The sequence below is a fragment of the Sorex fumeus genome, unplaced genomic scaffold (assembly GCF_029834395.1).
Source record: "Sorex fumeus unplaced genomic scaffold, SorFum_2.1 ptg000128l, whole genome shotgun sequence".
Taxonomy (NCBI): Eukaryota; Metazoa; Chordata; class Mammalia; order Eulipotyphla; family Soricidae; genus Sorex; species Sorex fumeus.
Window position 1 is genome coordinate 1,962,291 of NW_026606185.1, and position 27,841 is coordinate 1,990,131.

At 66.5% G+C, this 27,841-nt stretch overlaps 2 protein-coding genes across 5 annotated transcripts; one reads left to right on the forward strand and one right to left on the reverse strand.

Annotated features, from left to right (window-relative positions):
- On the forward strand, positions 1 to 16,711 carry TMEM94 (transmembrane protein 94). 4 transcript variants are annotated; one of them, XM_056137869.1, is made up of 31 exons: positions 1 to 124; positions 5,908 to 6,027; positions 6,762 to 6,889; positions 7,010 to 7,146; positions 8,032 to 8,234; positions 8,419 to 8,570; positions 8,911 to 9,013; positions 9,111 to 9,197; positions 9,292 to 9,408; positions 9,644 to 9,700; positions 9,886 to 9,990; positions 10,082 to 10,246; positions 10,343 to 10,552; positions 11,027 to 11,342; positions 11,507 to 11,680; positions 11,769 to 11,871; positions 11,962 to 12,179; positions 12,537 to 12,718; positions 12,807 to 12,945; positions 13,085 to 13,200; positions 13,296 to 13,395; positions 13,535 to 13,643; positions 13,758 to 13,947; positions 14,023 to 14,100; positions 14,227 to 14,312; positions 14,426 to 14,507; positions 14,596 to 14,744; positions 14,854 to 14,948; positions 15,046 to 15,139; positions 15,330 to 15,500; positions 15,786 to 16,711. In XM_056137869.1, exons 1-31 carry the CDS (start codon positions 101 to 103, stop codon positions 15,856 to 15,858), a joined length of 4,083 nt encoding a protein of 1,360 aa, XP_055993844.1. In that variant the 5' UTR covers positions 1 to 100; the 3' UTR covers positions 15,859 to 16,711. The 4 variants fall into 4 exon arrangements, with proteins under 4 accessions (XP_055993844.1, XP_055993841.1, XP_055993842.1 ...); XM_056137866.1 differs by lacking the exon at positions 1 to 124 and adding an exon at positions 2,360 to 2,413; XM_056137867.1 differs by lacking the exon at positions 1 to 124 and adding an exon at positions 2,360 to 2,413 and having other exon boundaries at positions 10,082 to 10,234.
- CASKIN2 (CASK interacting protein 2) lies at positions 16,696 to 27,756 on the reverse strand. Its single transcript, XM_056137871.1, has 21 exons — positions 27,622 to 27,756; positions 26,396 to 26,594; positions 26,144 to 26,238; positions 22,982 to 23,033; positions 22,174 to 22,271; positions 21,819 to 21,964; positions 21,634 to 21,729; positions 21,423 to 21,553; positions 21,219 to 21,327; positions 20,933 to 21,041; positions 20,610 to 20,704; positions 20,241 to 20,496; positions 20,023 to 20,144; positions 19,883 to 19,943; positions 19,719 to 19,810; positions 19,533 to 19,643; positions 19,343 to 19,444; positions 19,125 to 19,263; positions 17,621 to 19,042; positions 17,317 to 17,539; positions 16,696 to 17,088 (listed from the first exon to the last, which is right to left on the reverse strand). The coding sequence occupies exons 3-21, from the start codon at positions 26,235 to 26,237 to the stop codon at positions 16,998 to 17,000; spliced, it is 3,549 nt and encodes a 1,182-aa protein (XP_055993846.1). The 5' UTR covers position 26,238; positions 26,396 to 26,594; positions 27,622 to 27,756; the 3' UTR covers positions 16,696 to 16,997.
- Positions 27,757 to 27,841: the final 85 nt, after the last annotated feature.

Sequence of the window (27,841 nt, forward strand, 5' to 3'; positions counted from 1 at the left end):
AGGCTAAGACGCAGTGACCGGGCCTTGTCCATGTGGGGGAGGAGCCTTCTCGCCAGGGCTGACCGCAACCTGCAGGGCATGTCTGCAGCGCTCTGGGCCCATGGACACCACGGAGAAGCGTGCGGTAGGCGGCATCCCGACCTGCGGGTGCTGAGGGGGTGCGCTTTCCCCCACCTGGAGGAACCCTGCAGGTCTCTGCCCCCTAGACCTGACTCTAGACTCTGCCTGGCCCTCGGGCCTGCCCGTCAGCCCCACTTCCTTCCCAGCAGGCCCCTGCTGTCTCACCCGATACCCGCTCCATGCCAGGCCTTGCTTCCCTCCCTCTTCCTCCATCCCATGCCCCAGAAACACCCCTGAGCCCGCGGCCCTGGGCTCCCCATTTAGCTGTGGCCCTGACATGCACCCCCGTCCTTCGTCTGGCGAACCCCACCTTGTTCTTCCTGGACATCCAGTTTAGGTGACACTTGGTCCATGCTAGTCCCCCCCCCCGGCCCCCCGGGCCTTGTCCCCTGGATACCAGAGCCCGTCCAGCCCCTGTGGGCTCAGTCCCCCACAGCTGGGCAGGCAGTGAGCAGCAAGATCCACTTGACTTCCTGCTGAGGGCTCCCTGGGGTGGTCTGGTTAGCAGCCTCTGGGGTGCCTTGCTGGGTGCTGACATGGTTTTCCCTGGGCCTCAGAGGATTCCGATGGGCTGTGGGGCCAGCTGGTGGCCCCCGCTGAAGGGGCGAGTGTCTGGCAATGACAGGGAGAGTGGAGGGAAGGGCATCCGGGCATCCATGTGATGCTGCCTGCAGTCCCCACCCCCGACTGTGATGGGGTGCAGTTGCAGAGATGCTGGTTCCGAGTGAGTGGGCACCTTCTCTGGGGGGAGGGGCTGGCTCAGGAAGATGAGGAGAGCCCAAGAGCCCACTGGCCCCGACCCCCGTCCTGCCCCCTCCCACACCCACCCCAGTCCTCAGAGAGCCTTGAGGGGTCTGGGAGAGAGCCTGGTCCCCAGGGTCTGATGGTCAGCCTGAGTCTGGAGCCCAGGGTTTCTGCCCAGGGGCAGCTGTGCCCCAGGGCCAGGGAGATCATTGGGGATCCCTGGCCCCACAAACGAAAGACAGAAACTGCAGACAGTTTCCGTGGCCTCTGGCCGCCCGGGCTCCTGGGAAGTGCAGGTGGTGAGGGAGCCCCCCACCCCCCGCTGACTTTGGTGTTCTGTCGGGATCCCCTCAGCCCCCCAGTCCTTAGGGGCTGCAAACTGCCGGGCCCCCCTGAGCTTTCTGGGGTGAGCATGGCTGCCACAGAACGTTGGCAGCCTGGGCTGCTGCTGTGTGGGAAGCGGCCCCTGAGACTCTTCCGCTGTCACCTCTGGGGCTGCCCCGGGGCTGCCTTTCCCATCCCCGCCCAGCCTGCTGCCTGCCGGGCTCCAAGGTGAGCTGTAGTCTAGGAAACTGGACCCCGGGGAAGCAGCCCCATCCCTGCCTGCCTGCTGGGGCCTCTGCAGCGCCATCCGGAGGATGGCCTGGCCTGGGGCCCCTGTCGGGCTGTGCCCAGTGCCTTGGGCTCCTCCTGCACCCAGGATGCACACTGTGAACTTCCTGCCTGTTACCCTGGGGTCTCTGAGAGGAAACTTGGACTGTTTGGGGCTGAGGAAGGGAGGGGCACCCGTCACCCTCTTCCTCGTCTGCCTGGGAGGGGCGGGCAAGTGCCCGCAGGCTCCGGGGCACCTGGGCACGCGTGTCTCAGTGCGCTGTGTGGGTCTGAGGCGGCCGGGAGCCCGGCCCCCACATACCTGAGCAGCCGCAGCCCGGCTGGCTTCTGTCTTCCGGCCCCCGCCAGCCCCCCCACCCCTGTTCCAGTTTCCCAGGATGCGCTGCTATTAATAGCCCCCGGCCCTCTGCCCTCCTTCCTGCAGCTCTTGTTGGCGTGGCTCCGTGCCAGGCCTCCCCGCGTGGTCGGGGACTCCCGTGGAAGGCCAGCCAGCTCTGTCGCAGGGAGGGGGCCGGGGGTCCTGGCCCTGCCTCGGGGCAGAGAAGGGCCGTCCAGGGAGAGTTGGCATCGCCCACTCAGTGGTTCCCGGCTTCCAGGCCGCCCCCGCCCCCCTGGGCTCCACAGCCCCCTCTGCTCCCCGGCACTGGCCCCTGACGGATGGGTCGGCTCCTGGACATCTGGCAGAGCGTGAAGTGCACAAACTTTCTCCTCTCCACCCCCATCCCCTCCTCCCTCTCTCCTGCCTCGGCCTCTCCTCCCTCCCCTGCTGCCTCCTCCTCCCCAAATCTGCAGCGCCCCTGAAATAGGCTGAATTAATCAGCACATTGGAGCCAGGCTCATCCCGGGCTGGCTGTCCTCTCCTGCCGCCCCTCTGCCGCTCCCAATGCTCTTCAAGCAGGCAGGGCTATGGGCGCCCGCGCAGGGCAAGGGCCACGCGGTGAGTATCCGAGGGGGGGGGAGGGAGGGGGCTGCGGGGGGGGGGGTGCCAGCCCTGCCCAGGCCACGGGGACCAAGAGGTCTCTGGGCCAGGCGGGGAGCTCCCAATCGAGACTGGGCATGAGGTGGGCGCAGGAGGGAGAGGAGAGTGAGGCCGCATGTCTCTGTGCCCCGCCTGCCCTGGGGATGTGCCGGCTCCCGGGACACAGGTATCTGGGGAGGCCCAGGGGTGGGGTGGGGGGTGGGGCGAAGGCTGCACATGGCCGCTCCCCCCAGCAGAACAGGTGGCAGTTGTGACTGGGGGCTCTCTGCTGTCCTTGAGGACACAGCTTAGCCTGGACCTGGAGTCCACCGAGTCCCCAAAGGGATGGGACAGGAGGGAAGCAGGGACAGCCCGGCAGCTTCTGGCACATGCCTCTTAGGGAAGCATCTCCTTGGGAGGGGGCTTCATCTCCCGCCCTGCCGGGTCCCGGTTCAGCGCGGGGAGGTGGGGCGTGGGGGAGAGGAGTCCAGTGTCCTGGAAAGCAGCCTGCTGTGGGGGTTTTGAGCAGAATCTCGCCCCTTGGGGCTCTGGAAGCCTCAGTAGGCCGACCTGGTTGTCCTGAGCGCGGCCAGGAGGATCAGGGGCTCGGTTTACCTCTGAACCCCAAACCTCCCACTTACGCAGCCTCCCCATGCCCATCACCTCTCTCTGCACCTCCCCGGGGAAGGGTTCCCCCAGAGCCCAGACCGGGCCCCTGCCGCTGGGCCCCCGCTGCAGACAAGAGCACACCCGGGCACGGAGGGCCGTGTCCCAGCTTGTGCGGGCAGGCTTTGCCGGGAGGCGTGTAATTAGGAGCCCGCTAAGCGCGGGGTCTGGAGTCAGCGCCCCCGGCAGACGGCGCAGGGGTGGCCGTGCTCAGGCACTGGGCCTGGGATCTGGGGGCAGCCGGGTCGGGTAGGGGGCGGCCAGATAGCCCCAGGCAGGTAGGGGAACTTCCTGAGCACCCGCCTGGGGTGCCTTGCAGGGGGCTCTGCAGCCCCTTGAGGTAGTCTGGGTCCTCCGTTTCCTTCTTTCTCAGGCCCCACTTGGAGCCTGCAGGCCTTTCCTCCTCTGCAAACCAGACCCTCCCCAGACTCCAGGCGGAAGTTTCTGGAAGCCTGACCTCACATCCAGTCTGGGGGACCCCCCCAGCCCTGCCTCATCCTGTGGGGCTTTCCCAAGTCTCCTCTGGGTGCTCCCCTCCCTGGCCTCTTCCGCTTTCTGCCCTCAGAGACATCCCTCCCGCCCACGGCCACTTAAGAGGCCTCAGCTGATATTCATCTGTCCTGGACATGGCCTCTGGGGACCCTGGGCTCCCCGCACTCCCCACCCGAGTGGAGGTTCCTGGGCTCAGTGGCAGCCCTGCTCCTTGAGCCAAAATAAGCAGTTCCTCCCCTCTGGGGAAGAGCCGTGCTGTACCCTCATCCCTAAAGCCGAGGTGGAGGGCCAGGGTTAGGTGGGATGGGGGGCTGTAGAGGGCAGGAGCCCGGGAGGGCGAGGCTGCCCCAGAGCTGGTGGACCGGGGACCCTCGGACCTGCTGGCTGGTGAAGGGGAAGCAGAGATGGGGGGGGGCACTGATCCTGCCGGACTCTGCTCGGTTCCAGGGCTGGACTCTGCTCTTCTGGCCCGGGGGAGCAGGGGATACTCTATCTGAGCCCCCCACCTTGACCAGGGCTGGATTATAGCCTTTGTTTCCACCCCATCTCTCCTCCCATCCCTCCCTCCCCCTCGCCATTGCCAGGCTGGTGGAGCTGTGGACAGGTGGGAGTCAATGGTGTTCTTGGGGCTGGGCAGCCCGGCAGACCCAGTAGGCCCCTGATGACTGGCCACATGGTTTTGTTTTGGGGCCACACCCGGCAGTGCTCAGGGATCCCTCCTCAGGGGACTCTGTATGGTGCTGTGGATCAAACCCAGGTCAGTTGTGTGCAAGGCCAGTGCCTTCCCTACTGTCCTATCTCTAAAAGTAAAAGAAATAATTTTGTGTGTGAGGGGTCACACCTGGTGATGCTCAGGGGTTACTCCTGACTCTGCATTCAGGAATCACCTCTGGAGGTGACTGTGATTGGGGATGCTCAGGGCACCCTGTGGACGGGCTGGGGGTTGAACCTGTGTTGGCTGCGTGCAAGGCAAGTGCCCTCCCTGCCCTACTCTCTCTGGCCCAAATTGTCACTGTCATTGTCACTGTCCTACTGTTGTTCATCGATTTGCTTGAGCGAGAGCCAGCAACATCTCCATTGTGAGACTTGTTACTGTTTTTGGCATATTGAATACATCACGGGTAGCTTGCCAGGCTTTGCTGTGCAGGCGGAATACTCTCCGTAGTTTGCCGGGCTTTCTGAGAGGGGTGGAGGAACCTGGGTCAGCTGCGTGCAAGGCAAATGCCCTACTTGCTATGCTATAGCTCCGGCCCTGGCCCAAATTATTTAAAAAATTTTTTGGTGTGGGTTTGGGCCGTATTTGGCAGTGCTCAGGGGTTACTCATGGCTCTGCACTCAGAAATCACTCCCGGCAGGCTCCAAGGACCATATGGGATGCCGGGGATTAAACCTGGGTTGGCCAAGTGCAAGTCCAGCACCTTCACCACTGCACTGGCCCCCTGGAGTTTCTTTTTCCAGCCACACCGGTGGTTCTCAGGGCCTACTTCTGGGTCTGTGCTGGTGGGGGGCGGGGGGTAGGGCATCATTCTCAGTGGTGCCAGGGTTGAACCCAGACCTCAAGCATACAAGAACTGTGCTTGGCCCTTCTGCCATCTCCTCTGCCCAGTGCTCTCCCCTGTGAAACGTCACTTAGAAATCAGGTGAAGCTTTTCCTTCGCACTTTTATTTGGTTGTTTTTTCCCTCCTGGTGTTAGGAATGCAGCTCAGGGCTTACACTTGGGGTCTCAGCTGCCAAGCCCCGAGCCCCTCCATGTTTTTCCAGGAGATCAGAGCTGGCATTTCTGTGCGGTACCCATATGAATGATGGCGCCCACCAGCCATGGAGGAGGCGGGAGGCTGAGGAGTGGCTGGCGTGGGGCTGGTGGCTGTGGGTTTGCGATGGTGAATCAGGAAGCCCTGCGGAGGACTCTGGGGGAAGGAGCTCCCAAGAGGTGCTCTGGGGCCCGCTAGGCCCGAGGGTGCCTCAGCCAGCAGGGTACCTGGTCCACACCCGGCGGACTGGGCTTCTGCAGGGCGAAATCTGGATGCTGAGGGGTGTGGTACTGGGGATCAAACAGGCTCGTACCCCGATCCCAGTGCTCCAGACCCCAGTGCTCCTGACCCAGTGCTCTTTCCCTGGCTTTGGGCTGGGTTTTAAACTTGGCCTTGAGTGTGGAGTTTGACATGGGCTTTGAATGCACAACCCCTCCCCCCCCACACACACACACAATGAGCAGGAAGAAAGGGTGTGGGCTTGGGGCCTGGGAAGATGAAGGGTCACTCGGCAAGACCCCCCTGCTCTCCAAGGTGGTGCTGAGTGCTTCTCCCTTCTGCAGGGCGAGGCACCCTCGGCCCTGGGCCTGTCCACCAGGAAGGCACTGGGCATCCTAAAGCAGCAGCTGGAGGCAGTGCTGGACGGTCACCTGAAGGAGCGGAAGAAACGGCTCACGTGGAAGGTGGGGTTGCTAGGGCCAGGAAGTGGGGCTCAAATGTTGGCTGGGGGGTGGGCAGGTGACTAAGGACCCCTGCTCCCTACCACCCTAAAAGCGGAAAGCCGGGCTTCCCTTGTCAAGGGAGCCCTGCCCCTCATCTGCTATGCTGGCCCCATGGGCTGCATCCAGTCCAGAGCCGAGCCGGAAGGGTGGTTCCCCGGGACTCGGTGGGTTGGATGGGGCCAAGACCAGGTGTCCCTGCCTCACCTGGTCCCATCTCATAGCCCTGCCCTGTATCAAGGGCCCACCCCCGGGTCTCATAGCTCCGCCCATCACAGCTCTACCCTTGGGTCTCCTGGCTCCGCCCCTGGGTCTCAAGCATCGTTCCTGTCTCAGGGCCCCATCCCAGGGCCTCATGGCTCCGCCTATCACAGCTCTGCCCGGGTCTCATGGCTCCGCTCCTGGGTCTCAGCCCCGCCCCTCCCTCAGTGCCCCGCCCCTGGGCCTTATAGCTCCGCCTCATCAAGCTCTGCCCCTGGGTTTCATGGCTCCGCCCCTGGGTCTCAGGACCCCATCCCAGGGCCTCATAGTTCCGCCCATCACGGCTCTGCCTCTGGGTCTCAGCCCCGCCCCTCCCTCAGTGCCCCGCCCTTGGGCCCCATAGCTCCGCCCTCGGCCTCATACTTCCGCCTCCTCGAGCTCTGCCCCCGGGTCTTACCCTGACCATCCCCCCCCCATATTCCTCGTGTCTCTCGCAGGAGATGTGGAGGAACAGCTTCTTGCACCAGAGTAACCGCTGCTCCTGTTTCCACTGGCCGGGCGCCTCGCTCATGCTGCTGGCCGTGCTGCTGCTGCTGGGGTGCTGCGGGGGCCAGCCGGCCGGCAGGTGCGTGCACAGCCCCGGGCGCTTCAGAGGGCAGGGGGGCAGACACCAGACTGATGGGTGGGGTGGGCCGGGCTGAGCAGAGCAGGAGAGTCTCTCCATGGCAGTTCCCCTGTCCTGCAGCCACGGGGTGGAGCTGGTCAACGCCTGCGCGCTCTTCCTCCTGCTGCTGCTCAATCTGCTGCTCATCGGGCGGGAGGACCGGCTCAGGCGCAGGGAGGTGGAGCAGCGGCTCCGGGGGATCATCGACCAGATCCAAGGTGAAGGCCCGGGCAGCTGGGGCAAGCCCCGCCACCTGTGGGTGCCTGTGGGTGGTGTCCATGGTGCCCAGCCATAAGGTGTGGCCTGTGGCTGGTGTCCTTGCTGTCTGGGCATCTGTGTGGCCTGGGGGCAGTGTCCGTGGTGCCCGGGAACTGGGAGGGAGGCTGGGATTTGCTGCTCAAGTCTGGAGATTGCAGTGAGCCTAGCCCTGGCATCTGCCCTGCCTGTGGGCAAGCAGGCGCCCCATTTGGAGCAGCCCAGTGAGGTTTCTGCTCCTCCCCTTGGTGAGATGTTGGGAGCCCCCGCTGGTGACGGGGTTGTGTTGGTGCTCAGAGGTTGTGAGAGTAGGCAGCCCTCCCTTCCTGGGTGTCCCCTGCAGCTGTGCTGGCTGGTGCTGAAACTCCTGATCAAAGATGACCGGGCCGGGGTTTCAGGTGCAGGAGGCCCCGGCAGTGCTGGAGGCGACCCTGCTCCAGAACCATCCACAGCTTCCCTTTCCTCTTGGCATCTCTCAGCCTCACGTCATGACTCAGCCTCCAGTTCCCACAGTGGGCATCTGGCCCCCCCATAATCTCACCTCCCCTCTCCAGACCCAGCCCAGGGGCTCCCCTTTCCCTGGAGCCAGTTCGGGGCCAACAGCCCCTCATTGGGGTCTTTGAGAGTGGGGTACAGAGCGTGAGAACTCCAGGTGTTCTGGGGACTGGAAGCCCCCCCCCCCCCCCGCAGGAGTTGAGAGGGTCCTTCTGGGAAGTTGGGGAGAGCTGGGGCAGATGTTACTGCTGGGCTGCTGGGAAAGGCAGGGCCAGCTGGATGTGTGTGTGCAGGAGGGGAGGGGTGTGGCAGGCACAGGGCTGACCTGCTGCCCCCCCTGGTGTCCTCCCCAGATGCCCTCAGCGATGGCAGGGAGGTGTTGTGGCCCAGTGCCATGTACCCGGACCTGCACATGCCCTTTGCGCCATCCTGGTCCCTGCACTGGGCCTATAGGGATGGCCACCTGGTCAACCTGCCCGTCAGCCTCCTGGTGGAGGGGGACATCATCGCCCTGCGGCCCGGCCAGGAGTCCTTTGCCTCCCTGAGGGGCATCAAGGTAGCGTGGGGCCCTCCAGAGCTCTGAGGGGCCAGTCTGGCCAGCAGAGGGGTGCAGCCCTCCTGGGTGGGGCTGTCTCGGGCTGCTGGGCATCCAGCACCCCCAAGCCCCCAACACACACAGCCCCTCTGGGGGATGGTCTGGCCTGCACCCACATGCCCAGCCCCGCTCTTCCTGCTCACAGGATGACGAGCATATCGTCCTGGAGCCTGGGGACCTGTTCCCGCCCTTCTCGCCGCCGCCCTCCCCCCGGGGGGAAGTGAAGAAGGGCCCCCAGAGCCCCCAGCAGCACCGGCTCTTCCGCGTGCTGGAGACCCCTGTCATCGACAACATCCGGTAGGGGCTGCTCCCAGTGCCCTGCCTTGCTAAGTGCCTTCTGTTGGTGGCAGGGTGTCGGGGAGCTGGCTCCATCCCTGCTCAGACCATGGGGGTCATGCCTGGGGGCCACTCTGGGGGAAGAAGCTGGAGTTGCCATGGCCCTTCCTTAGGAGGCCCTGCATCCTCAGTGACTCTCACTGCAGCCTGGGATTGCTCCTTGAAGCCTGGGGTTGCTCCCTGCAGCCTGGGGTCATTCATGCAGGCTGGGGTCACTCCTGCAGCCTGGGGTCACTCTTGTGGGCTGGAGTCACTCCCTGCAGGCAGCTGGCCTGCCCCCCTGAGCCACCCCCTTGTGCAGGTGGTGCCTGGACATGGCCCTGTCCCGGCCCGTCACTGCGCTGGACAACGAGAGGTTCACGGTGCAGTCGGCGATGCTGCACTACGCCTTGCCTGTGGTCCTGGTGCGTGGGGCGGGGGCGCCATGGTGAGGGGGTGAGGGTGGAGCTGGCGGGGGGTGAGGGTGGAGCTGGCAGGGGCTGAGGGCTCTGTCCCCGACAGGCCGGCTTCCTCATCACCAACGCCCTGCGCTTCATGCTCAGCGCCCCAGGGGTCACCTCCTGGAAGTATACCCTCCTCCAGCTGCAGGTAGCCCGGCCTCCCCGCCGCGCCCCCAGCCCCGTGCCCCCTCTCCCCTCTGCCCCTCCACGCCCCCACGTGTCCATCTGTCTCCCCACCCCAGGTGAACGGCGCATTGCCCATCCTCCCGCTGCTCTTCCCTGTGCTCTGGGTCCTGGCCACTGCCTGCGGGGAAGCGCGTGTTCTGGCGCAGATGAGCAAGGCCTCCCCCAGCTCCCTGGTAGGTGCTAATAGGGGCAGGGTGCACCCTAGCAAGCGGGCTGGAGTCCTCCGCCTCCTGGGCTGCGGCTGTGGCCCTCGCCCCCTGCCAGGCGGCCTCCAGGACCCTGGGGTCTCTGGCACCTACAGGGTCTGGGGCGCGGGGCACCATGGTGGGGTGGCCTTTACCTGCCATCTGGGGGTCCCGGGCGAAGGGCCAGCCCGCCCGCTGAGGTCGCCCCCCTCTGTCCACACAGCTGGCCAAGTTCTCGGAGGACACACTCAGCAGCTACACAGAAGCCGTCTCCACACAGGTATCCCCAAGCCACTGCCCAAGCACCCCCAGGCTCCTTCCCAGACTTCACGGCCTCGGCCTCCCCTCCCACTCCCACCCCCCCCACTTTTCCCACACCGTGTCCGGGCCGGGCCCTGATGGTTCTCGGCAACCCCCGACCTCTCAGGCCCTGTTCCTGGCCTCACTGTCCCCCCCACCCCCCAGGAGATGCTCTGCTGTGTCTGGGAGCACTTCCTGCAGGTGGTCCGGGGCACATCGCCCACCCTCAGCCACAGCTCAAGCCTGCTGCACAGCCTGGGCTCCGTGACGGTGAGGTGCGGGGGGGCGGGGGCTGGGGGGGGCAGTTCCCCGCCCTGCCCTCACACCCACGTGCGCGCGTTCCCCCCCCCCCCCCCCGCAGGTGCTGTGCTGCGTGGACAAGCAGGGCGTCCTTTCGTGGCCCAACCCCAGCCCCGAGACCGTGCTCTTCTTCAGCGGGAAGGTGGAACCCCCGCACAGCAGCCATGAGGACCTGACGGAGGGCCTGTCCACCCGCTCCTTCTGCCACCCTGAGGTGGTGGAGGAGGTAGGGCCGGGGTTGGCCTTGGACCTGGAGTGCCGGCATGCCCGGCATGCCCGGCGCCCAGGGCCCGGCCCAAGCCCTTTCCCTCTGCCTTTGCAGCCGCAGGAGCGGGATGCCCTGTTGACAGGGTCCCTGAATACCTCCTTCCACTTCACCAGCGAGCAGGAGCGCGGGGACTGGCCGGCAGACCGGTCCAAGGCCCCTGAGACGCATGCCCACCCCAAGGGCCCTGGCCGCAGCAAGCACCACTCCGGCTCCAATGTCAGCTTCAGCCGTGACACCGAGGGTGGCGAGGATGAGCCCCGGAAGGTGGGGTGCCCTGGGGGCCAGGGGCCATCACCCCAGAGTCCACCGGGACCCCTCCTGTCTCCCTCCTGCCCTTCCCTCCTTATTGCATCGTGCCAGACAGGAAGGCTGGGCTCGAGGCCTCTGTGACAGTGAATCCCGAGCCAAGAGCTGGGGGTGGCCCCAAGCACTGCCCGGAGTGGCTCTGAAACGATAGAAACACTAGACAGAAGCCACACTCCGGTGCTGACCCTGGGAGGGACGCGTTCAGCGAGGGGGACTGGGTTCCAGGCTGCAGACCCAAACCAGACCAGCTGCTCCAGGCCGAGAGACGTCCTCGCACCCCTTCTGGTCTGGCGTCCAGCTCCGAAGACCTGCTTGTGTCTGGGGCCTGGGGTGGGGGGCAGGGGGGATGCCACTGGGAGCCAGGGCGGGGCAGGAACACTGTGTGGAGAAGCAGGGGCTCCCTTGACCAGCTCGTCCCCCCACGTCACCCAGAGCCTGCCGGGGCTGGACGGCCAGGCCTTCGAGGCCGAGGACTTCGTGTGCGACTACCACCTGGAGATGCTGAGCCTGTCGCAGGACCAGCAGAACCCCTCATGCATCCAGTTCGATGACTCCAACTGGCAGCTGCACCTCACGTCCCTCAAGCCGCTGGGCCTCAACGTACTGCTGAACCTGTGCAGCGCGGGCGTCACTGAGCGGCTCTGCCGTTTCTCCGACCACCTCTGCAACATCGCGCTGCAGGAGAGCCACAGCGCCGTGCTGCCCGTGCACGTGCCCTGGGGTCTATGCGAGCTGGCCCGCCTCATCGGTGCGTGCAGGCAGGCCCCAACCCCCACAACTCCCCCCGCACCCCTGCTGTGCTGATGGTGGGAACAGCTGGGACCCGGCTGGGGGCCCTCCATGCCACGGGAGGATGCACAGGGGCCCAAACTTTGGGGCCCAGGGGTCTGAGTTCCTGCTCTGCGCCCCCAGGCTTCACGCCAGGCGCCAAGGAGCTCTTCAAGCAGGAGAACCACCTGGCACTGTACCGGCTGCCCAGTGCCGAGTCGGTGAAGGAGACGTCCCTGGGCCGGCTGTCGTGTGCCACCAAGCGGCGCCCACCCCTCAGCCACATGATCAGCCTCTTCATCAAGGACACCACGACCAGTGAGCCGACTGGGGCGGGCAGGGCAGAGCAGGGGGACTGGGTGCGGGGGCAGTGGACACTCACGGTCCTGGTGTCCCCCTACTGCAGGCACTGAGCAGATGCTGTCCCACGGCGCCGCGGACGTGGTCCTCGAGGCCTGCACCGACTTCTGGGACGGGGCTGACATCTACCCGCTCTCAGGCTCCGACAGGTGGGGACGGGGCTGCGCTGGGCTCCAGGTTCCTGGATGCCGGCTGCCTCTGGGCACCCCTCACTTCCACCCGTTCCGCTTCCCGTGCAGGAAGAAGGTGCTGGACTTCTACCAGAGGGCCTGCCTGTCCGGCTACTGCTCAGCTTTCGCCTACAAGCCCATGAGCTGCAGCCTGTCCTCCCAGCTCAATGGCAAGTGCATCGAGCTGGTGCAGGCACCTGGCCAGGGTGGCATCGTCAGCACCTGTGAACTGCCCAGTACCATCCCACTGAAGCTGGGCGGGCGCCGCAACAGCTGGAGCTCTGACGGTACCCGCACGCCTGGGCCTGGGGAGCAACCTGCAGCTGTGATGGGGTGACCGGAAGGGCCGGGTTATGGAGCCAGCGGGGATGGAGGGACTCAGGGCACACTCGCCTACACGCTCTGTCAGAGGCACCCTCTCTGGGTCTTGGACCCTGGGGGGCCCTGGGCGGCCTGCCTGTGGGTGGCTGAGGGTGGGGCCAGCCTCACTCTGCCCTCCGGACGGTCACTTGACTGATGAGTGTTTTTCATTGTTTTTTCTCCATGTCTGTTGGCACCTTTGTGTGTGTGTGTGTGTGTGTGTGTGTGTGTGTGTGTGTGCGCGCGCGCCTACTGTCCTGGCCGACCCCACCTCGTGTCTGAAGAAGGGATCGGGGAGGTGCTGGAGAAGGAAGACTGCATGCAGGCCCTGAGTGGGCAGATCTTCATGGGCATGGTGTCCTCCCAGTACCAGGCCCGGCTGGACATCGTGCGCCTCATAGATGGGCTGGTCAATGCCTGCATCCGCTTCGTCTACTTCTCCCTGGAGGACGAGCTCAAAAGCAAGGTCAAGGGCCGGCTTGGGCCTTGGGGCCACCCCAGCGCTCTTCCGTCGGGCTTGCCGCCTCATGCTCACGGCCCTCCGCCTTCCCCAGGTGTTTGCCGAGAAGATGGGCCTGGAGACAGGCTGGAACTGCCACATCTCCCTGACGCCCAATGGGGATCTGCAGGGCTCCGAGATCCCCCCCTCCAGCCCCAGCCACGCCGGCTCCCTGCACGAAGATGCCAATCAGGGTGAGGGCCGTGGCGGGGGTGCAGCTTCCTCTGGGGCCCCTCTGATAGGCCTGGGCCCTGCCGTGGCAGGCAGAGAGGCTGGAGCAGGAGGCTTAGTCTCGCAGGCTGTACTGGACCTGACAGGCCTTTGACCCCGCAGTGTCCCGAGATGACCCGGAAGGGCTCCTGCTCATGGAGGAGGAGGGACACTCAGACCTCATTAGCTTCCAGCCGACGGACAGCGACCTCCCCAGCTTCCTGGAGGACTGCAACCGGGTACAGTCAGGGCCTGAGGGAACCCAGGGGGGTCTGGGGTGAGAAATGCAGGTGGAGGGGCCCTTCACCCCATCCCCCCCATCTGCTTCCTCCAGGCCAAGCTGCCCCGGGGCATCCACCAGGTGCGCCCCCACCTGCAGAGCATCGACAATGTGCCCCTGCTGGTGCCCCTTTTCACCGATTGCACCCCCGAGAGTGAGCACCCCTGCACCCCCCTGCTGAGGAGCTCCCCTGGGCAGCCGCTGGGTGGACGTCTGGGAGGCTGGCTTGGGGGGGTCCCGCCCCTCCCGCCCCGGGGCTGTGCCCACCTGATGCTGCTCCCGCTCCTGCCCAGCCATGTGTGAGATGATCAAGATCATGCAGGAGTACGGGGAGGTGACCTGCTGCCTGGGCAGCTCTGCCAACCTGCGCAACAGCTGCCTCTTCCTGCAGAGCGATGTGAGGTCAGCGCTGGAGGGCCCCCTCACCGGGTGGGGAGGAGGATGCAGGTGCCCACGCAGGGCTGTGGGGGTGGGTCCTTGGGGGTGCCACTGACAGTGCTGGGGCCCCTTCCGCAGCATTGCCCTGGACCCCCTGTATCCGTCCCGCTGCTCCTGGGAGACCTTTGGCTATGCGGCCAGCACCAGCATGGCCCAGGACTCGGACAGCCTCAGCCCACTGCGGCTCTCGGGCCAGCTCAACAGCCTGGCCTGCTCGCTGACTTTCCGCCAGGAGGAGACCATCAGCATCATCCGCCTCATTGAGCAGGTGGGCGCTGGGGTCTGGGGGCGGGGGGCGCCGGGCACGGGGCTGGGCGAGCCCCTGTGGTTCCTGTCTCCGCAGGCTCGCCACGCCACCTACGGCATCCGCAAGAGCTTCCTCTTCCTGCTCCAGTGCCAGCTGATGCTCGTGGCCATCCAGGTGAGCCGGGACAGCCGGGCACCGCACTAGGCCTGCCCCATTGCTCACAAGAGCCCTGTGCAGCCCCTGGGACCTGGTCCCTCCCTTTGCGCCCCCTCTAGCCCCCACCTCGTTTCTCCCACCCAGTTCCTCGCCTGCCTGGTGCAGCTGCCACCCATCCTCAGTACCACCGACATCCTCTGGCTGTCCTGCTTCTGTTTCCCACTGCTCAGGTGAGTGTCAGGCCTCCTGCACAAGCAGCCAGGGGTCCCAGGAGCCCGGCTTCTCTGGGGGGTGGGGCATGGAGGGTCCCAGTCACTGCCCCTCACCTGCCTCTGTTGCCCAGCATCTCCCTGCTGGGAAAGCCCCCTCACAGCTCCATCATGTCCATGGCGACGGGGAAGAACCTCCACTCCATCCCTAAGAAGGTGAGTACCCCACGACTGGGAGCCTGGTCAAGCCTGGCGGTGGGGGCAGGACCTTAGGGGCGACCAGTGACACACCCCTTCCTCACAGACCCAGCACTACTTCCTGCTCTGCTTCCTGCTCAAATTCAGCCTCCCGGTGGGCTCGTGCCTGGTCTGCTTCGGCTTCACGCTGCAGAGCTTCTGCGACAGTGCCCGGGCCCGCAACCTCACCAACTGCTCCTCCATCATGCTGAGCAGGTGCGAGCAGCCAGGCCTTCCGGGCCTCCCCCAGTGACCCCGCCCACCTCTCTGGGCTTCACCCCCACCCGCCCATCTCCCTGGCTCAGTCTGTGCCTTGCTCCGGCAGCAATGTGGACACGGCTCCTGCCTGGTTTGATGACTTTGCCAATGGGCTGCTGTCAGCCCAGAAGCTTGCTGCAGCTCTGATCGTCCTGCACACGGGTGAGGCGGCTCCCTGAGCTGACCAAAGGCAGCTGGGGGTGAGGGAGGGTTGCCCCCAGGAACTGGCCTGATCCTGCTTACCACCCATCTTCCCTAGTCTTCATTTCTATCACACACGTGCACCGCACCAAGCCTCTGTGGAGGAAGAGCCCGCTGACCAATCTGTGGTGGGCGCTGACCTTGCCTGTGGTGTGAGTGGGGGTGACCGGTGGGCGGGGCAGTGACTGGTGGGCGGGGCCTGATCGGTGATGGGGCCTTGACTGGTGGGCGGGGCTGTGACCGGTGGGTGGTGCCTTGGCTGGTGGGCGGGGCCCTCCCCAGGCTTTCCCAGTCCCAGCTGAGCTCGGGAGGAGTAGCTGAGCTCAGGGTTCTGGCCCGCAGACTGCTGGGGCAGCTGGCCCAGACGGCCGTGGATCTGCAGCTATGGACGCACAGGGCCAGCCACGTGCACTTTGGCCCGGAGGATGTGCCTCTGCTGACGTGGCTGCTGGGCTGCCTGTCCCTGGTCCTCGTGGTGGTCACCAACGAGATCGTCAAACTGCACGAAATTCGGTAGGGCGGCCACATCTCCCGCTCAGCCTTGGCCCTAAGCTGTCCCGTCCCCACCGGCGCCCTCACAGCTCCTTCCTCCTAGGTCTGGGGGGGGAGGGGGTCTGCATTAACCTGGACTTTACCTTTACTCTTATCTTGGTTTGGGGCCCGTCCCTGGTTCTGTGCTCAGGGATCACTCCTGGTGGGGCTTCAGAGCCCTTGGGGTGCCGGGACTCAAATCCTGGCCACCTGCTGGTCACCTGGGGGGCTCTGGCCCTAATCTGGACTTTAACTTCCTGTCCCCAGGGTCCGTGTCCGCTACCAGAAGCGCCAGAAGCTGCAGTTTGAGACCAAGCTGGGCATGAACTCTCCCTTCTGAGCTGCCCACTAAATGGGTATCATGAATGTTTCAGAGCTGTGGGGGCCAGCTGAGGTCCTAGCCGCCAGGTTCCTCATTAGGAGACTGAGTCTCCTCCATGCCTGGCCAGGAGCATCATGAATGTCCAGCCTCATGCGCCAAGCGGAGGGTCCCCTAACACTGTTGTGCTGCCCGTCAGGGTCCCCTAGTGCCCTGTTCCAGTCTGGGCAGTTGAGAACCTGGGCCCCCTGTGTGAACATTTCTTGAAGAAGAGTCGGCAGCTGCTGGGGGTTGGAAGTGTCCCTGGGGGTCATGCCAGAAGTTGGGGTGCTGGTGTGCTCCCATGCCCCGAACCCTCCCTTCCTGATGCTGGAACCTGGAGGGGGGACAAGCACTTCCCCTCCCTCCCACTGAGCCCCCCATGCCTCACCCTACACCCCCTCAGGCTAGCCACCAGAGCAGGTCTTGGGGACCCGACCCAGGCAGAGTTCCCCACCTCACACCCCCACCCAGTTTTCCCGCGAGAATGTTTTTTACTCTGCGTGTTTTTTACTGAAAATGAACCTTTAGGAACGAATGCAGACTGGTTTGTATTAAAAGTTATAAACTGCTGAAGAAAAACCCGTGGCTGGTCCACAAAGCCTCAAGATGGCACCAAGGCCTGGCCAGGGTTGAGCCCTGCGAGTTCCTGGAGGTGCTGGCACAGACCCAAACACAGGCAACCACGTGGAATGACAATGACACTTTCATTGGTGTTAGTGGGGCGTGGGAGGGGTGACGGGTTACAGAGCCGGGTGGGGCCGCCTACTGTGGTCCGAGACCCCGCCCCACTGGCCTCTCTGGCAGTTACAGAATAAATTCCATTTAAAATATATGCATTTCTCTCTGCTTAAAAAATAACATTTACAGTTGAAAGTCAGGACTTGGGAGATTAGTTCATCCCGCTGCCCTATACAAGGCAGGCCTTGGGGGGCTTATTTACATGTCCGGGCCCAGGGAAGGCACCTCAGTTGGGGGGGGGGGCAGGGGAGGGAGCAGCAGGTGCCACACTGGGGGGGAGGCCACGGGGATGCTGCCCAACAGGACCTTCCGTGGCCTCCCAGCTGCAGTGTGACCAGCCGCTGGCCTGTACTTGGTGTCTTCTTCCATGCCATTCTGGCTCAGTCCAGCATGGCGTCCAGTTGGTGGGCCAGGGCATCAAACATGGTGCTGATATCATCCAGGATGTGCTTGGTGGAAGTACCAGGTGGGCTGCAGGGTGTTGGGGAGAGGAGGCCCAGTGAGCTGATGGCCAGCACCAGTGTGGGGACACACACCCACCTATGGTCCTCATTCGGGCCCTCCCCGAAGTGGGGGTAGGGAGTGATCGCCCAGACTCATGGTGCTGTGTGAGGGACCAGCCAAAGCAGGACAGCAGGGGCCTCCTGTCTTGGGGCACCCTCCCACTCCCCACTGTCTGGGAAGGGCGGGTGCCCTCACCCTTCTCGCTCCTCTGCGCCGATGCTCTTCTCGGCGACCCTGAGTGCGGCGGCCAGGGAGGTGCTGGTCTGTTCCAGCCGCTGCTGGGCGCGGCCTGGGCACACGGGTCCCACACTGTCCGGCCTGGGTGGGGGCACTGGGCGGGGCCCCAGCCGGGCTGCCAGCTTGGGGCCAGAGAAGGCTAGCTGGGTACAGGCCACGGACACAGGCTTGGGAGCCGTTCCTGCAGACAAGGATGGCTGTGAGGTGTCAGGGAGGGGGAGCTGGTGGCTGATGCCCCCTCCCTCCCACAGCCCCATCTCACCTGCTCCGGGCACTTTGAGTAGGGCCGTGGGGACTGTAGGGGGTGCGGGGGGTGCAGGGGGCTCCGTCTCTCTGGGCCGTGCAGCCTCCACTGTGTGTTCTGGGTCAGGCCCCAGGCCTGGGAGCGTGGGCTGCTGTGAGGGGGCTGCAGGGCCCGGAGCCCCTTGGCTTGGAGGGTTGCTGGGCTCAGGCTGGGGTGTGGGGACAGTGGGGGCGGACGCCGCGGGGCTGGGCATGGCGCTGGCCACCCCGAAGGCCTCCAAGGCTGTCTGCAGTGGCTCCCGCTCCCGGCACCGGGGCCGCCGTTTCACCGTGTCGGACTCCGTGAGGTTGAAATCCAGGCCTGGGGGCATGGAGGTCTCCCGGGCTGGGGGCCCGGCAGGCTTGGGACGCTGCTTGATTGTCAGGTTCCCCTCCTCCGCAAACGGCAGCCCTTCCCCGGAGCTGCCCCGGGATGGGGGTGTCCCTGTGGGGCCTGGCTCCTCCTCCGTGTCCGAGGCCGGCCCGGCCGGGGCTGGGGGGCCCGGGGGCTCGGATGGGCCCGTCGGTTCACTCAGTGTCCGCCTTCGGGGTCCCCCGGCCCCCTCCTTGGGTCCTGAGCCCGTGTCTGCAGGGGGCGGCTCTGCAGTGGGTCCGGAGACAGAGCTGAGGCGTTTGGGGGGCGGGGGCGGGGGTCCTTTGCGGCGGGCCCGCAGGGCGAAAGACTGACTGCGGGGTGTCCCGGTGAGGGTGCTGCGCCCTGGTCTCCGAGTCAGGGTGGCATAGCTGCCGAGGGCACTGCCCACTGGCCCCGGGGCCTCCCCCTCCGTGTCCCCCTCAGCTGGGCCTGGGCGACTCAGGCTGTGTGACCGGCGCTTGGGCCGAGGCGGGTCCGGGGGGGCAGCCGGGGGTCCCACCAAGTAGGAGAAGGCCCGGGGAGCGCCTGTGGGTGTCCCTGAGGCAGGGCTGGAGGGTGAACCCTGGGGGCACATGAAGACATAAGCGGGGGGCCCCTGGCCGGGAAGTGAGGAGCAGAGCTTGGAGGGCCTCTCGGTGCCCTCCGGGAGGTTCCGCTCCTGGGGGCTGCTGGAGCTGCCCCCACAGGCCAGGGGCGCTGGCGGCTCCTGTGAGTGGCCCGACCCCCGTGAGCGGGCGCCGATGCTCTCCTGGCTGGGTGAGCGGGTGGGGGGCAGGGGCAGTGGCTCGGGGGCCCCCCCAGCCATAGCCGCCTGCAGCTCGGGACTCAGCTCGCTGCCCTGGAAGGTGAGCAGGCGGGGGCCGGCTGCCAGCGGGGGCGCATCCCCGTTCTCCAGCCCCTCGATGGCCATCAGCTCTGGGCCCCTGGCCAGCCGGCGGCCACCTTCACCCGGCGTCTCTCCCTGCAGCAGACCCCGGCGTAGCTCGGCCAGACGCTTGACCCCCAGCATGAGTTTCTTCTGGTGACCTAAAGTGGGCAGAGGGTGGTTGGGCGGGGGCGGGGCATGTGGGGACATGGACGGCAGCTCCCCCTGCCCCTCGGTACTCACCCAGCTTGTTGACGCCGATCTCCTGCAGCTCCTCCCAGGTGAGGTCGGCCACCAGCCCCATGGAGTCGTAGCCGCTGCTCACCAGCTGCTTGTGGTACTGTGGCAACCCCAGTGCACACAACCACTCCAGCAGGTCAGCCTGGGGGGGTGCGCACGGTCAAGCCAGCCAGCGGCCACGGGCCCCACACTCCCGGGAGGCCCCGCGGTCCAGCACGCACCGGGATGTAGCTGGGCAGCCAGTCGGCAATGCTGAGCTGCGCAATCTCGGAGGCGATCTTCTTCCGGTGGCCCGGCTTGGTCACTCCGATAGCCGTCAGGTCCTGCCACAGAGCTGTGCCCTCAGGCCCCTGCCCGCCGGGGGTGCCCGGCCCACCCAGGACGCCCAGCCCATGCCTTCCTGGTGCCCACCTCGGGTGTCATGCGGCTGATGGTGGGCACATCGTAGCCGGCCTGCAGGAAGTGGGCGGTGTAGCCCTCCAGCTGGAACTCGCTGAGCCAGTTGTGGATGGCCTGTGCATCCTGCGGGTGGGACAGCAGGTGAGCCCACTGCGCCCCACACCCTGCCCCTGCCTCGCCCGTCTGGGGGGCTCGCACTTTCCCCTCCAGCAGCTGCTCCGGCCTCACGTCCTGGGTGAAGGGCTGATCCCCGGGGCGGTGGCCAGCGGGAGGTCGTTGGCCCGGGGTGTCTGTGGGCGGGAGAGACCCAGTCAGAGGGGTGGGGTGAAGGCCTCCCCGCCCCCCACCCTCTCCTCTCCTACCTGCCAGGAGCGAGGGGTGCAGTGCGGGCAGTGCTGGCTCCTCTGCGGCCGAGGGCAGCGGCTGGAGACAAGGAAGGGCCGAGAGTGGGAACCTGGCTGCCCGGGTGGGACCTGCCCGGGGGCCCTGCCCACCCTCCTACCTGGGCGTTCTCAATCAGGAGGCCAGTGCCGTGGCCGCTGGTGCCCTCGGAGCTCTGTCCACTGCCGGCACTGCGGATGCTGCCCACGCTGCCCTCGCTGCCCACGCTGTTCCTGTCACCTGCTGTGGGGCACATAGCCAAGGGTCAGTGCCCTGGCGGGCAGTGGTGGTGCAGTCAACAGCTGCTCAGCATCCTGCCCCGTGCAGGCTGGGTGGTACCTGGGCTGTCTGGGCTGAGGCCCCCACGCGGGCCGTAGGCAAGAGGGTGCAGGAGGTCGTCGGCAGGGGGCTGAGGGGTCCGCGAGAAGCCTGGGCGCAGGGGGGTGGGCGCGGAGGGGAGGCGGGCTGCAGGGAGGCCCCCCCGCTTGCTGACCACCTCCACGATGCCCGGGGGGAAGTAGCCCACGCGGTCCGTGCCCCTCTGGCTCTCGTGGATGTGGCCCTTCCAGCGGCCGTCCGGGTGCTGCTCCAGGACCTGCGCCAGCAGGGGGCAGGTGGGTCTCTCTGCCCCTGCCCCCGCCCTGCCCCCAGCCCCAGCCAGCAGCCTCTGCTGTCCAGAGCGCCTGGCCGTGCCCAGCAGAGGCTCACCGTGATCACATCCCCCGCCCGGATGTTGAGGGCCGTGGGGTCGTGCAGGTTCCAGAAATCCTTGAGTGCGCGGACCTTCAGGATCCCGGAGGCTTCTGAGAGACGCAAGCTTGGGGTCACGGGGACAATGCCGGCGACCACACCCTTGCCCACTGTGGTAGGGGCGCCACCGGGCTCTGGGTACCGGCCAGGGAGCTGTGCAGGGCGGGTCCAGATGGGGCTTGGGGTACAGGGGCCAGTCAGAGGCTGGTCAGGGCGGGTCCAGATGGGGCCTGGGGCCTGGGGGGTCGGTTGGGGCCGGGGCGGGGCGGGGCGGGGCTCACCCCGCAGCAGCTGCTTAATCTCCCGGCTGGCCTGCGAGGTGGTGAACTGGTTGACAATGTCCAGTGCCGTCTGGTTGTACGTGTTGCGGATGTTGGCGTCCACCCCGCCCTGTGTGTGTGGTGTCCCCCTTGTGAACACGAGCCCCACCCTCTGCTCTCCCCACCCCGCCTCAGCCCACTCCGTGGGGGAAGCCATTTTGGATCTCTGCAGGGAGGGCACAAGCTCCGAGCAGGTCAAGGCCATGCCCTCAGCTCTCGGGGTCCCCTGGGCGAGGCCTGCACCCACCTCTAGGAGCAGGCGCACCACCTCAGTCTTGCCGTAGAGTGCGGCCTCGTGCAGCGCCGTGCCCGTCTTGGTCTGCCTGTTGATCTCGATGCCGGCACGCAGGAGCTGCCTGTGGGGGCAGGGGGCACTGTCCAGTGGGCAGGACACCCAGGGGCCTCAACAGCTGCACAGGAAGGGAGGAGGGAGGAGGGGAGAGGCGGATACCTGATGACTTCCCGGTGGCCATTCTTGGCGGCCAGGTGCAGGGGTGTGGTGTAGTTGGGGTCACATGGGTCCTTGGCTTCACCCTCCAGCAGCGCCACGCAGAGGTGGCTGTTCAGGAGCAGCTGCGCCACCTGCAAGCCAGGCTCGAGTTGGGCTCCTCCCGCCAGCGGGGCACCCCGCCCGGCTCCCCACCCCGAGGCCAGGGCCTCACCTTGAGCCTGCCGAACTCACAGGCCAGGTCCAGGGGCGTCTTCTTGGCTTTGCTGAGGAGGCAGGGGTTGGACTGATGCTGCAGGAGCATTTCCGACTGGGGGGAGGCAGGGGGTGCTCAGTAAGACACGGTTGGGCCAGCACGGTGCCCCCCACCCGCCCTCTGGGGTGTCCAGGCTCACGTACCACCTCGTAGTGCCCATACTGGGCGGCCAGATGCAGCGGGATCTGCCCATCCAGCGAGGCGGCGTTCACGGCCGCGGCCGCCCGCAGCAGCAGCCGCACGGGCTCCAGCCGGCCCTGCCAGGCCGCGTAGTGCAGTGGGCGCATGCCTAGGGGGCCAGGGCGTGAGCGCGGCCAGGGCCAGGAAGAGCCTGGGGCTGCAGACCCCAAGTGGACCCCCGCCCCAGCCTCCTGCCCCGCGTCCGTGCCCAGGAACTGGCGCGAGAGACACTCAGGGTGGGGATCGGGCACAGCCTGCCCTGCTCATCTGTGGGACACCTGGCAATCGGGGGGCTGGGGAGTGGCGGGAGGGTCTCACCATTGCTGTCCTTGATGTCCACAGTAGCCTGGGCATCCAGCAGCAGAGTGATGAGCTCCAGGCTGCCCCCCAAGGCAGCATGGTGGAGTGCAGAGAATCTGGTGTGGGACACGGGTAGCAGGTTAGGGGGTGGTCCCCAGCCCAGCCCTGACCCGTCCTGGGGGCTGGCACGGAAGAGCTGCTGGCCCGGGCGCCCCCTTCACCCCCACCCCGCCGGGCCCGCTGAGTGGCTGGGCCACAGCATGAAAGGGCCCAGTGTCCGTGCTGAGAAGCCTGTTTGTCTGCCGCCCCCAGGAGGGGCCGTGGGAGCAGTGCCCGCGGGCTCCGACCCTCTGGGGAGAAGAGGGATCCAGCAGGATCGCACCCAAGGAGGCCCCTGCAGGCTTGGGGCCTGGGGTGGGACAGGGCCCTTGGCCCTGGGGTCCCACTCACCCGTCAGTGTCCTGGAGGTCTCCAACAGCCTGTCAGCATCCTGGGGATCCCCACTCACCCATCAGCATCCTGAGGGTCCCCACTCACCTGTCAGCATCCTGGGGGGTCCCCACTAGCCCATCAGCGTCCTGGGGGTCCCCACTAACCCATCAGTGTCCTGGGAGACCCCACTAACCTGTCAGTGTTCTGGGGGACCCCACTAACCTCCCCATCAGATTCCTGGGGGTCCCCACTAACCCGTCAGCATCCTGGGGGTCCCCACTAATCCCCCATCAGCGTCCTGGAGATCCCCACTAGCCCATCCATGTTCTAGGGGTCCCCACTAACCCCCTATCAGAGTCCTGGGGGTCCCATCAGTGTCCTGAGTCCCACTCACCCGTCAGCGTCCTGGTAGTTGACATTGAATCTCTTGGTGGAGCCGAGTAACTCTGGGGTAGGAGAAAAAGCCGCTGTCAGGGCACCTTCAAAGCCCCCAGCCCCACCCCGACCTAAGGGGGTTCCCTGCCCCCGCTCCCCATGTCCCCTTGCAGCTGACCTGGTGCGCAGGATAGCACCTGCCCCATGGCCAACACTGCCAGCCCCAGCCCCAGTCGGTGTGGGCAGCGCTCTGGGTTCGGCCTGCGGGTTTATAGGCCCGCAGGGGGCAGGGAGGGGGCTGGCATGCCTGGCCCTTGGCAGACAGGCCCACGAGTACATGGTTGGCATTCCTGCCCGCACAGGACACCAGGGGCCCCACTGTTCCAGAGCTGAGGGGGCAGAGAGAGAGGGCAGGGCACTGGATGCCCGGGGGGCCAAGGACATGCCTGGGATGAGCAGAGGGGAAAGGTGATGCGCACTGTGTGACCTCGGACAAGTCTCTTAACCTCTCTGGTCCCAGCTCTGCCAGGTCCGAGCTGTGTGACGCTAGGCAGGCCCTGCACCCTCCTGAGCCTTGTGTCTCTTCGAGGGTGGCTGACCCCGGGCACCCCCACCAGTGAGCCTTAGATCTGAGGTCACCGCAGAGGTGGGCGTGCCCTTCCCCCCTGGCAGTGGAGTGACAAGCTTGGATGCGGGCGGGAACCTGGGCACTGGAGGCGGCGGCCCTGCGGGGTGCGGGCGGGGGAAGGTAACGTGTCATGGGCACCGGCTGGAACCCCCCGCCCCTGCCGGGAAGGAGGCGGCGGCGGCGCACCCCGGGCTAGGCAGGGCGCCAAGCATGCTGGTCCAGGCCTGCCCCCCGGCCCTGGTGGGCCTCTGAATCCCCTCGCACGCCAGGGCCCTGTTCCAGCAGGGAGGACAGAGCTGGCAGCGGGGCGCAGGGGTGCGGATGGGGGCACGGCTAGATCACGCTCCACCGCAAAGGGAAACACGGAGCCGACAAGTGAGCGGTGACGGCAGGGCTAAGGGGGTGGGAACCCTCGGGGAAGAAATGCAGCCCCCCCTGGAAAGTCCTGGTCCCGCAGAACCATTCAGGGCAGCGGAAGAAACAGAAGGTTCTAGAAGCAGGAAGCGCACGGTTCCGACGCGTGCTTTTCCTCTTCCTGGCTGTGTGGCCTTGGCCACTTGGGGTGCCCTCTCTGGGCCCCGGTGAAGACAAGGAACAGACCGGGAGCCGCATCCGGCCCTCCCTCCGCTGGGATGGCCCAGACGGACGGGCCGTGGGGACGGCCCGAGATACGGTCCCTCCGGGGAGTGGCGGGACAATGTGACAGGAGGGACAGGAACAGGGGCCGGCTGGGGCTGGGTGGCTCTGTTCTTTCCAGAACAATGGCCGGAAGGGCCGCAGGACCCGGCAGGGCCTTGGCAGCGGCCAGGGCTGGAAGGGCGCTGCGCCGCCCGATTTAGGCCGGGCAGAGGATGTGAGCTCAGCCCCCAGCCCACCCCGTTTCCTCTGGCCAGAAAAAGGAGCCGCTGAGAAGGCGTGGGGGAGGGGCAGGGCCAGGGTAGTCACCTGCTCCCGCGACCAGCTGGGGGGTCCAGGGCCAGGTGAGGCCTGCGTGAGCCTGTGGAGCGCTCTGCCCACTCCCCCCTCCACCCCGTGTGCTGGAGCAGTGTCTGGCTGGCGGAGCCTCTGGTTCTGATGATTTGGGGTTGCCCCTCCCAAGGGGAGGGGAGATCCTCTCAGGATAAAGTCTCTAATTCTCAGGTGCAGCCAATGCTGGGGACGCAGGGCAGAGAACACCAGCCTGGGCTGTGTGGTCCGGGGCAGATCACTAGCCCTCTCTGAGCATGCTTCTGCATCTGCCATAGGGACCGCAGGGAAGCAGGTGGGAAGACAGCGATATGCCCGGATCCTTGGAGGTGTCCTCTCTGGGGGAGCTCTTCACCCAGTGGGGACTGGTCTACTCCGTGGTGGGAGACCCCCTGAGGCACAAACCTGGGGTTCCCACATGCAAACCCCATGCACAGTGCTCAGAGTCACCTCTGACAGGGGTGTCCTGCTTGTTCCCAGCTTTCCCAACATCTTGGGCCACATGGGAGTGCCAGCCTGGTCCCTGCGAGTCCACAATCTGGACGAGCCCCTCGGGGACTTGGCAGGGGACCGGCTACCTCACAGTGCCCTGTCACCAGCACAGCCTGGCCAGGGCGAGGTCCCTACCCTGTGTGTGCAGGAAGGCCAACAGCAACATACAGGCCAGAGGAGAGCCCTTAGGGAAGCCCCTCCCCCAGCCCCATCTCCCCACCCTCCTACCAGCCCCAGGTCCAAGTCGGAACCTCTGGCTCCTGGGCCCTTAAATTCCCTCATCCCGGCACCAGAGCCCCCAACCATGGCTACAATGAGTGGTGGGTGGGCAGCTCAGGATGACAAGCCCAGGGAGCCCCAAGTCAGAGGCACCCCTCCCTCGCTGCGGAGATCTTCCAGAAATCAGCTAGGCCGCCCCCCACCTCCAAATAGGTAGAGCAGCGGGGGGGGGGGGGGGGGAGGGATGGAAGGGGGGAGGAGGGCTTAGCTCACTCCCGGGAAACAATCCCAGGCTGAGACAGACGCAGATTCTGGGGCTCAGGGCTGGGGTGGAGCACTGTCTAATTGAGCCTTTGCAGTGCCAGGAGCCCGTGGCTCAGAGGGCACAGCAATGAGGGCCGGAGCAAAAGCAGAGCGGGCAAGGCATTTGCCTTGCATGAGTCTGTCCCAGGTTCGATCCCCAGCACCCCACAGGATCCCCAAACACCGCCAGGAGTGATCCCGGGGCACAAAGCCAGGAGTGACCCCTGGGCACTCCCAGATGGGGCCCAAAAGCCCAAAGCAAACAAAACTAATTGGAGGCCCAGCTTGAAGCACCTGCGGGAGGCAGTGCCGGGGCGGGATCGGGGCCCCTTGGAGTCAGGGTCGAGGGTCAGCAACCTCCTCAGAGCTCCCAAGGGACCTTAGCTCTTGTGCTGACAGGGAGAGAAAGGAGGTCTGCACAGGTTGAGCTGCCCAAGGACGCGTGGCAAAGGGACTCTGCTTCCTCTCCCAGACCTGCCCTGCAGGACTCCTGGCCCCCGGCCGGTGCAGCCTGGGCCCTCGGCTCAGCAGTGAGGAGGCCTCCCCCCCTCCACCCCCCGCACCCGGACTCACTTGTCTTTGCTGCCTTGACCTTGGCCACCAGCTTCTGCACGCCACTCACGTCTCCGTTCTTGACCGCCAGGATCAGGTCCTGCTCCCGCCCCATCCTGGGCGCAGGGCAGATGCAGGGAGCCCGGGGTCAGCGCCCCATGCCTGGGCCCCACCAGGTGTCCCGGGCAGGGGGCAGGGCTGTCGGCTGTCCCAGGCCTGCAGGCTTCTCGTGGAGGTGCCTTGCGAGGGCCCCCCACGGGCAGGGAAACACACCTGTGAACTCTGGACGGCTCTCAGCCTGATCCCTGAGACGTCCCGGGGCTGGGCCCAGCCGGGAACTGCCGATCCTCCCCGCTTGGCTCAGGAGCCCCTGTGTGCGCCCTGAAAGCTGCCGGCATTCCTTGTGCCCGAACAGATGCGTCTGGGGGCTCAGGAGAGGGGCCAGGCCCCGAGCTGAAGGCTGGGCGAGTGCCTGCAGGACCCCAGAAACCGTGCTCAGAGGACAGGGCTGCAGGGAGGGCCCCCCCTGCACGTCCTTGAGGGGAGAAACGACAGGAGCAAGCCAGTAGGGAGAGCGGGAGCTGTCGTGCCCCAGCGGAGCCCGGGGGAGCGGGTGGCACTCTGGCAGGGGGAGGCTGAGTCACTGAACCCCAGGGCACCTGGCAGCACCTCTACCTTGTGCAGGAGGGGCCCTGGCAGCCAGGGCAGGCCGGGCCGGCAGCCTATTCTCCACAGCCCGGGGCTCTGACACCCACAACTGGCAGCAGGGAGGTGGGGCCTGGGAGGGGCGGGCAGGCGGGTGGTGGGCAGGGGTCACTGGGCTGCAGAAAGCACCCTCCGGCCCAGCTCTCTGCCAGGAGCCTGAAACCCTTCGTCCAGGGCTCCGGTGAGTGCCGGAGTGGGGAGCATATGGCACCCCGGTTCTGGCGGGGGTCTGCCGCTGGTCAGGGAGGCACTCGAGCACCTGTTGCCGAGCTGACCCTCAGCCCAGATGGGGGAACAACCGGGCAGGGAGCAGAGAGCTGGGGGCACTGCCGGGAAAAGGGGGGCTCCCCGGGGAAGTCTCCCCCACAAGCCTGCATCCGAGGCCCAGACCCAGGGCTTGAGCGCCGAGAAGCTGACGTCAGTGCCTCGGTGGCCACGAGCGTGCCGCCGTGAGACCTGCGCAGGCCCGCGCCCGGCCCCCCGTGCTCTCCGCGGGGGTCCCCAAGTCCGAGCGGCCGCGCACTCACGACCCTCGACCAACAACGGGGGAGGGTGGGCGCCCCGGGCAGGGCTCGGGGGTCGGGCTGGCTCCCCCGCCCTCCGGAATGCCCGTGCAGAGCGGCGCAGCCCGGGCCGACCCGGGAACAAAGCGGCGGGAGGGCAGGGGTGAGCGGGCGGCACCGGGCAGCGCCCGCACGGCCGCGACGCCGCGCGCCCGGGACGCGCCGAGCCCGCAAGAAAAGTTAGTTGGCAGCGGCCCGCGCGGCGCCGCCCCGGCCCCCGCCGCACCTCACCTCTGCGCGCCGCCCCCCGGGGTCCGGCGGCCCTCCTGCGTCCCGGGCGCTCGGGACGGCGGCTCCCGGGCCCCCCGCGCCCCGACTCGCCTCCTCCTCCTCCTCCTCTCCCGAGGCCGGCTCGGCGCCTCCCGCAGGAAATCCCGCCCCTCCCCCGTCCCTCCCGCCGGATTGGGACCGTCCGGACCGCGCAGTCGGGCTGTCAGTCAGCGCCCGGGCC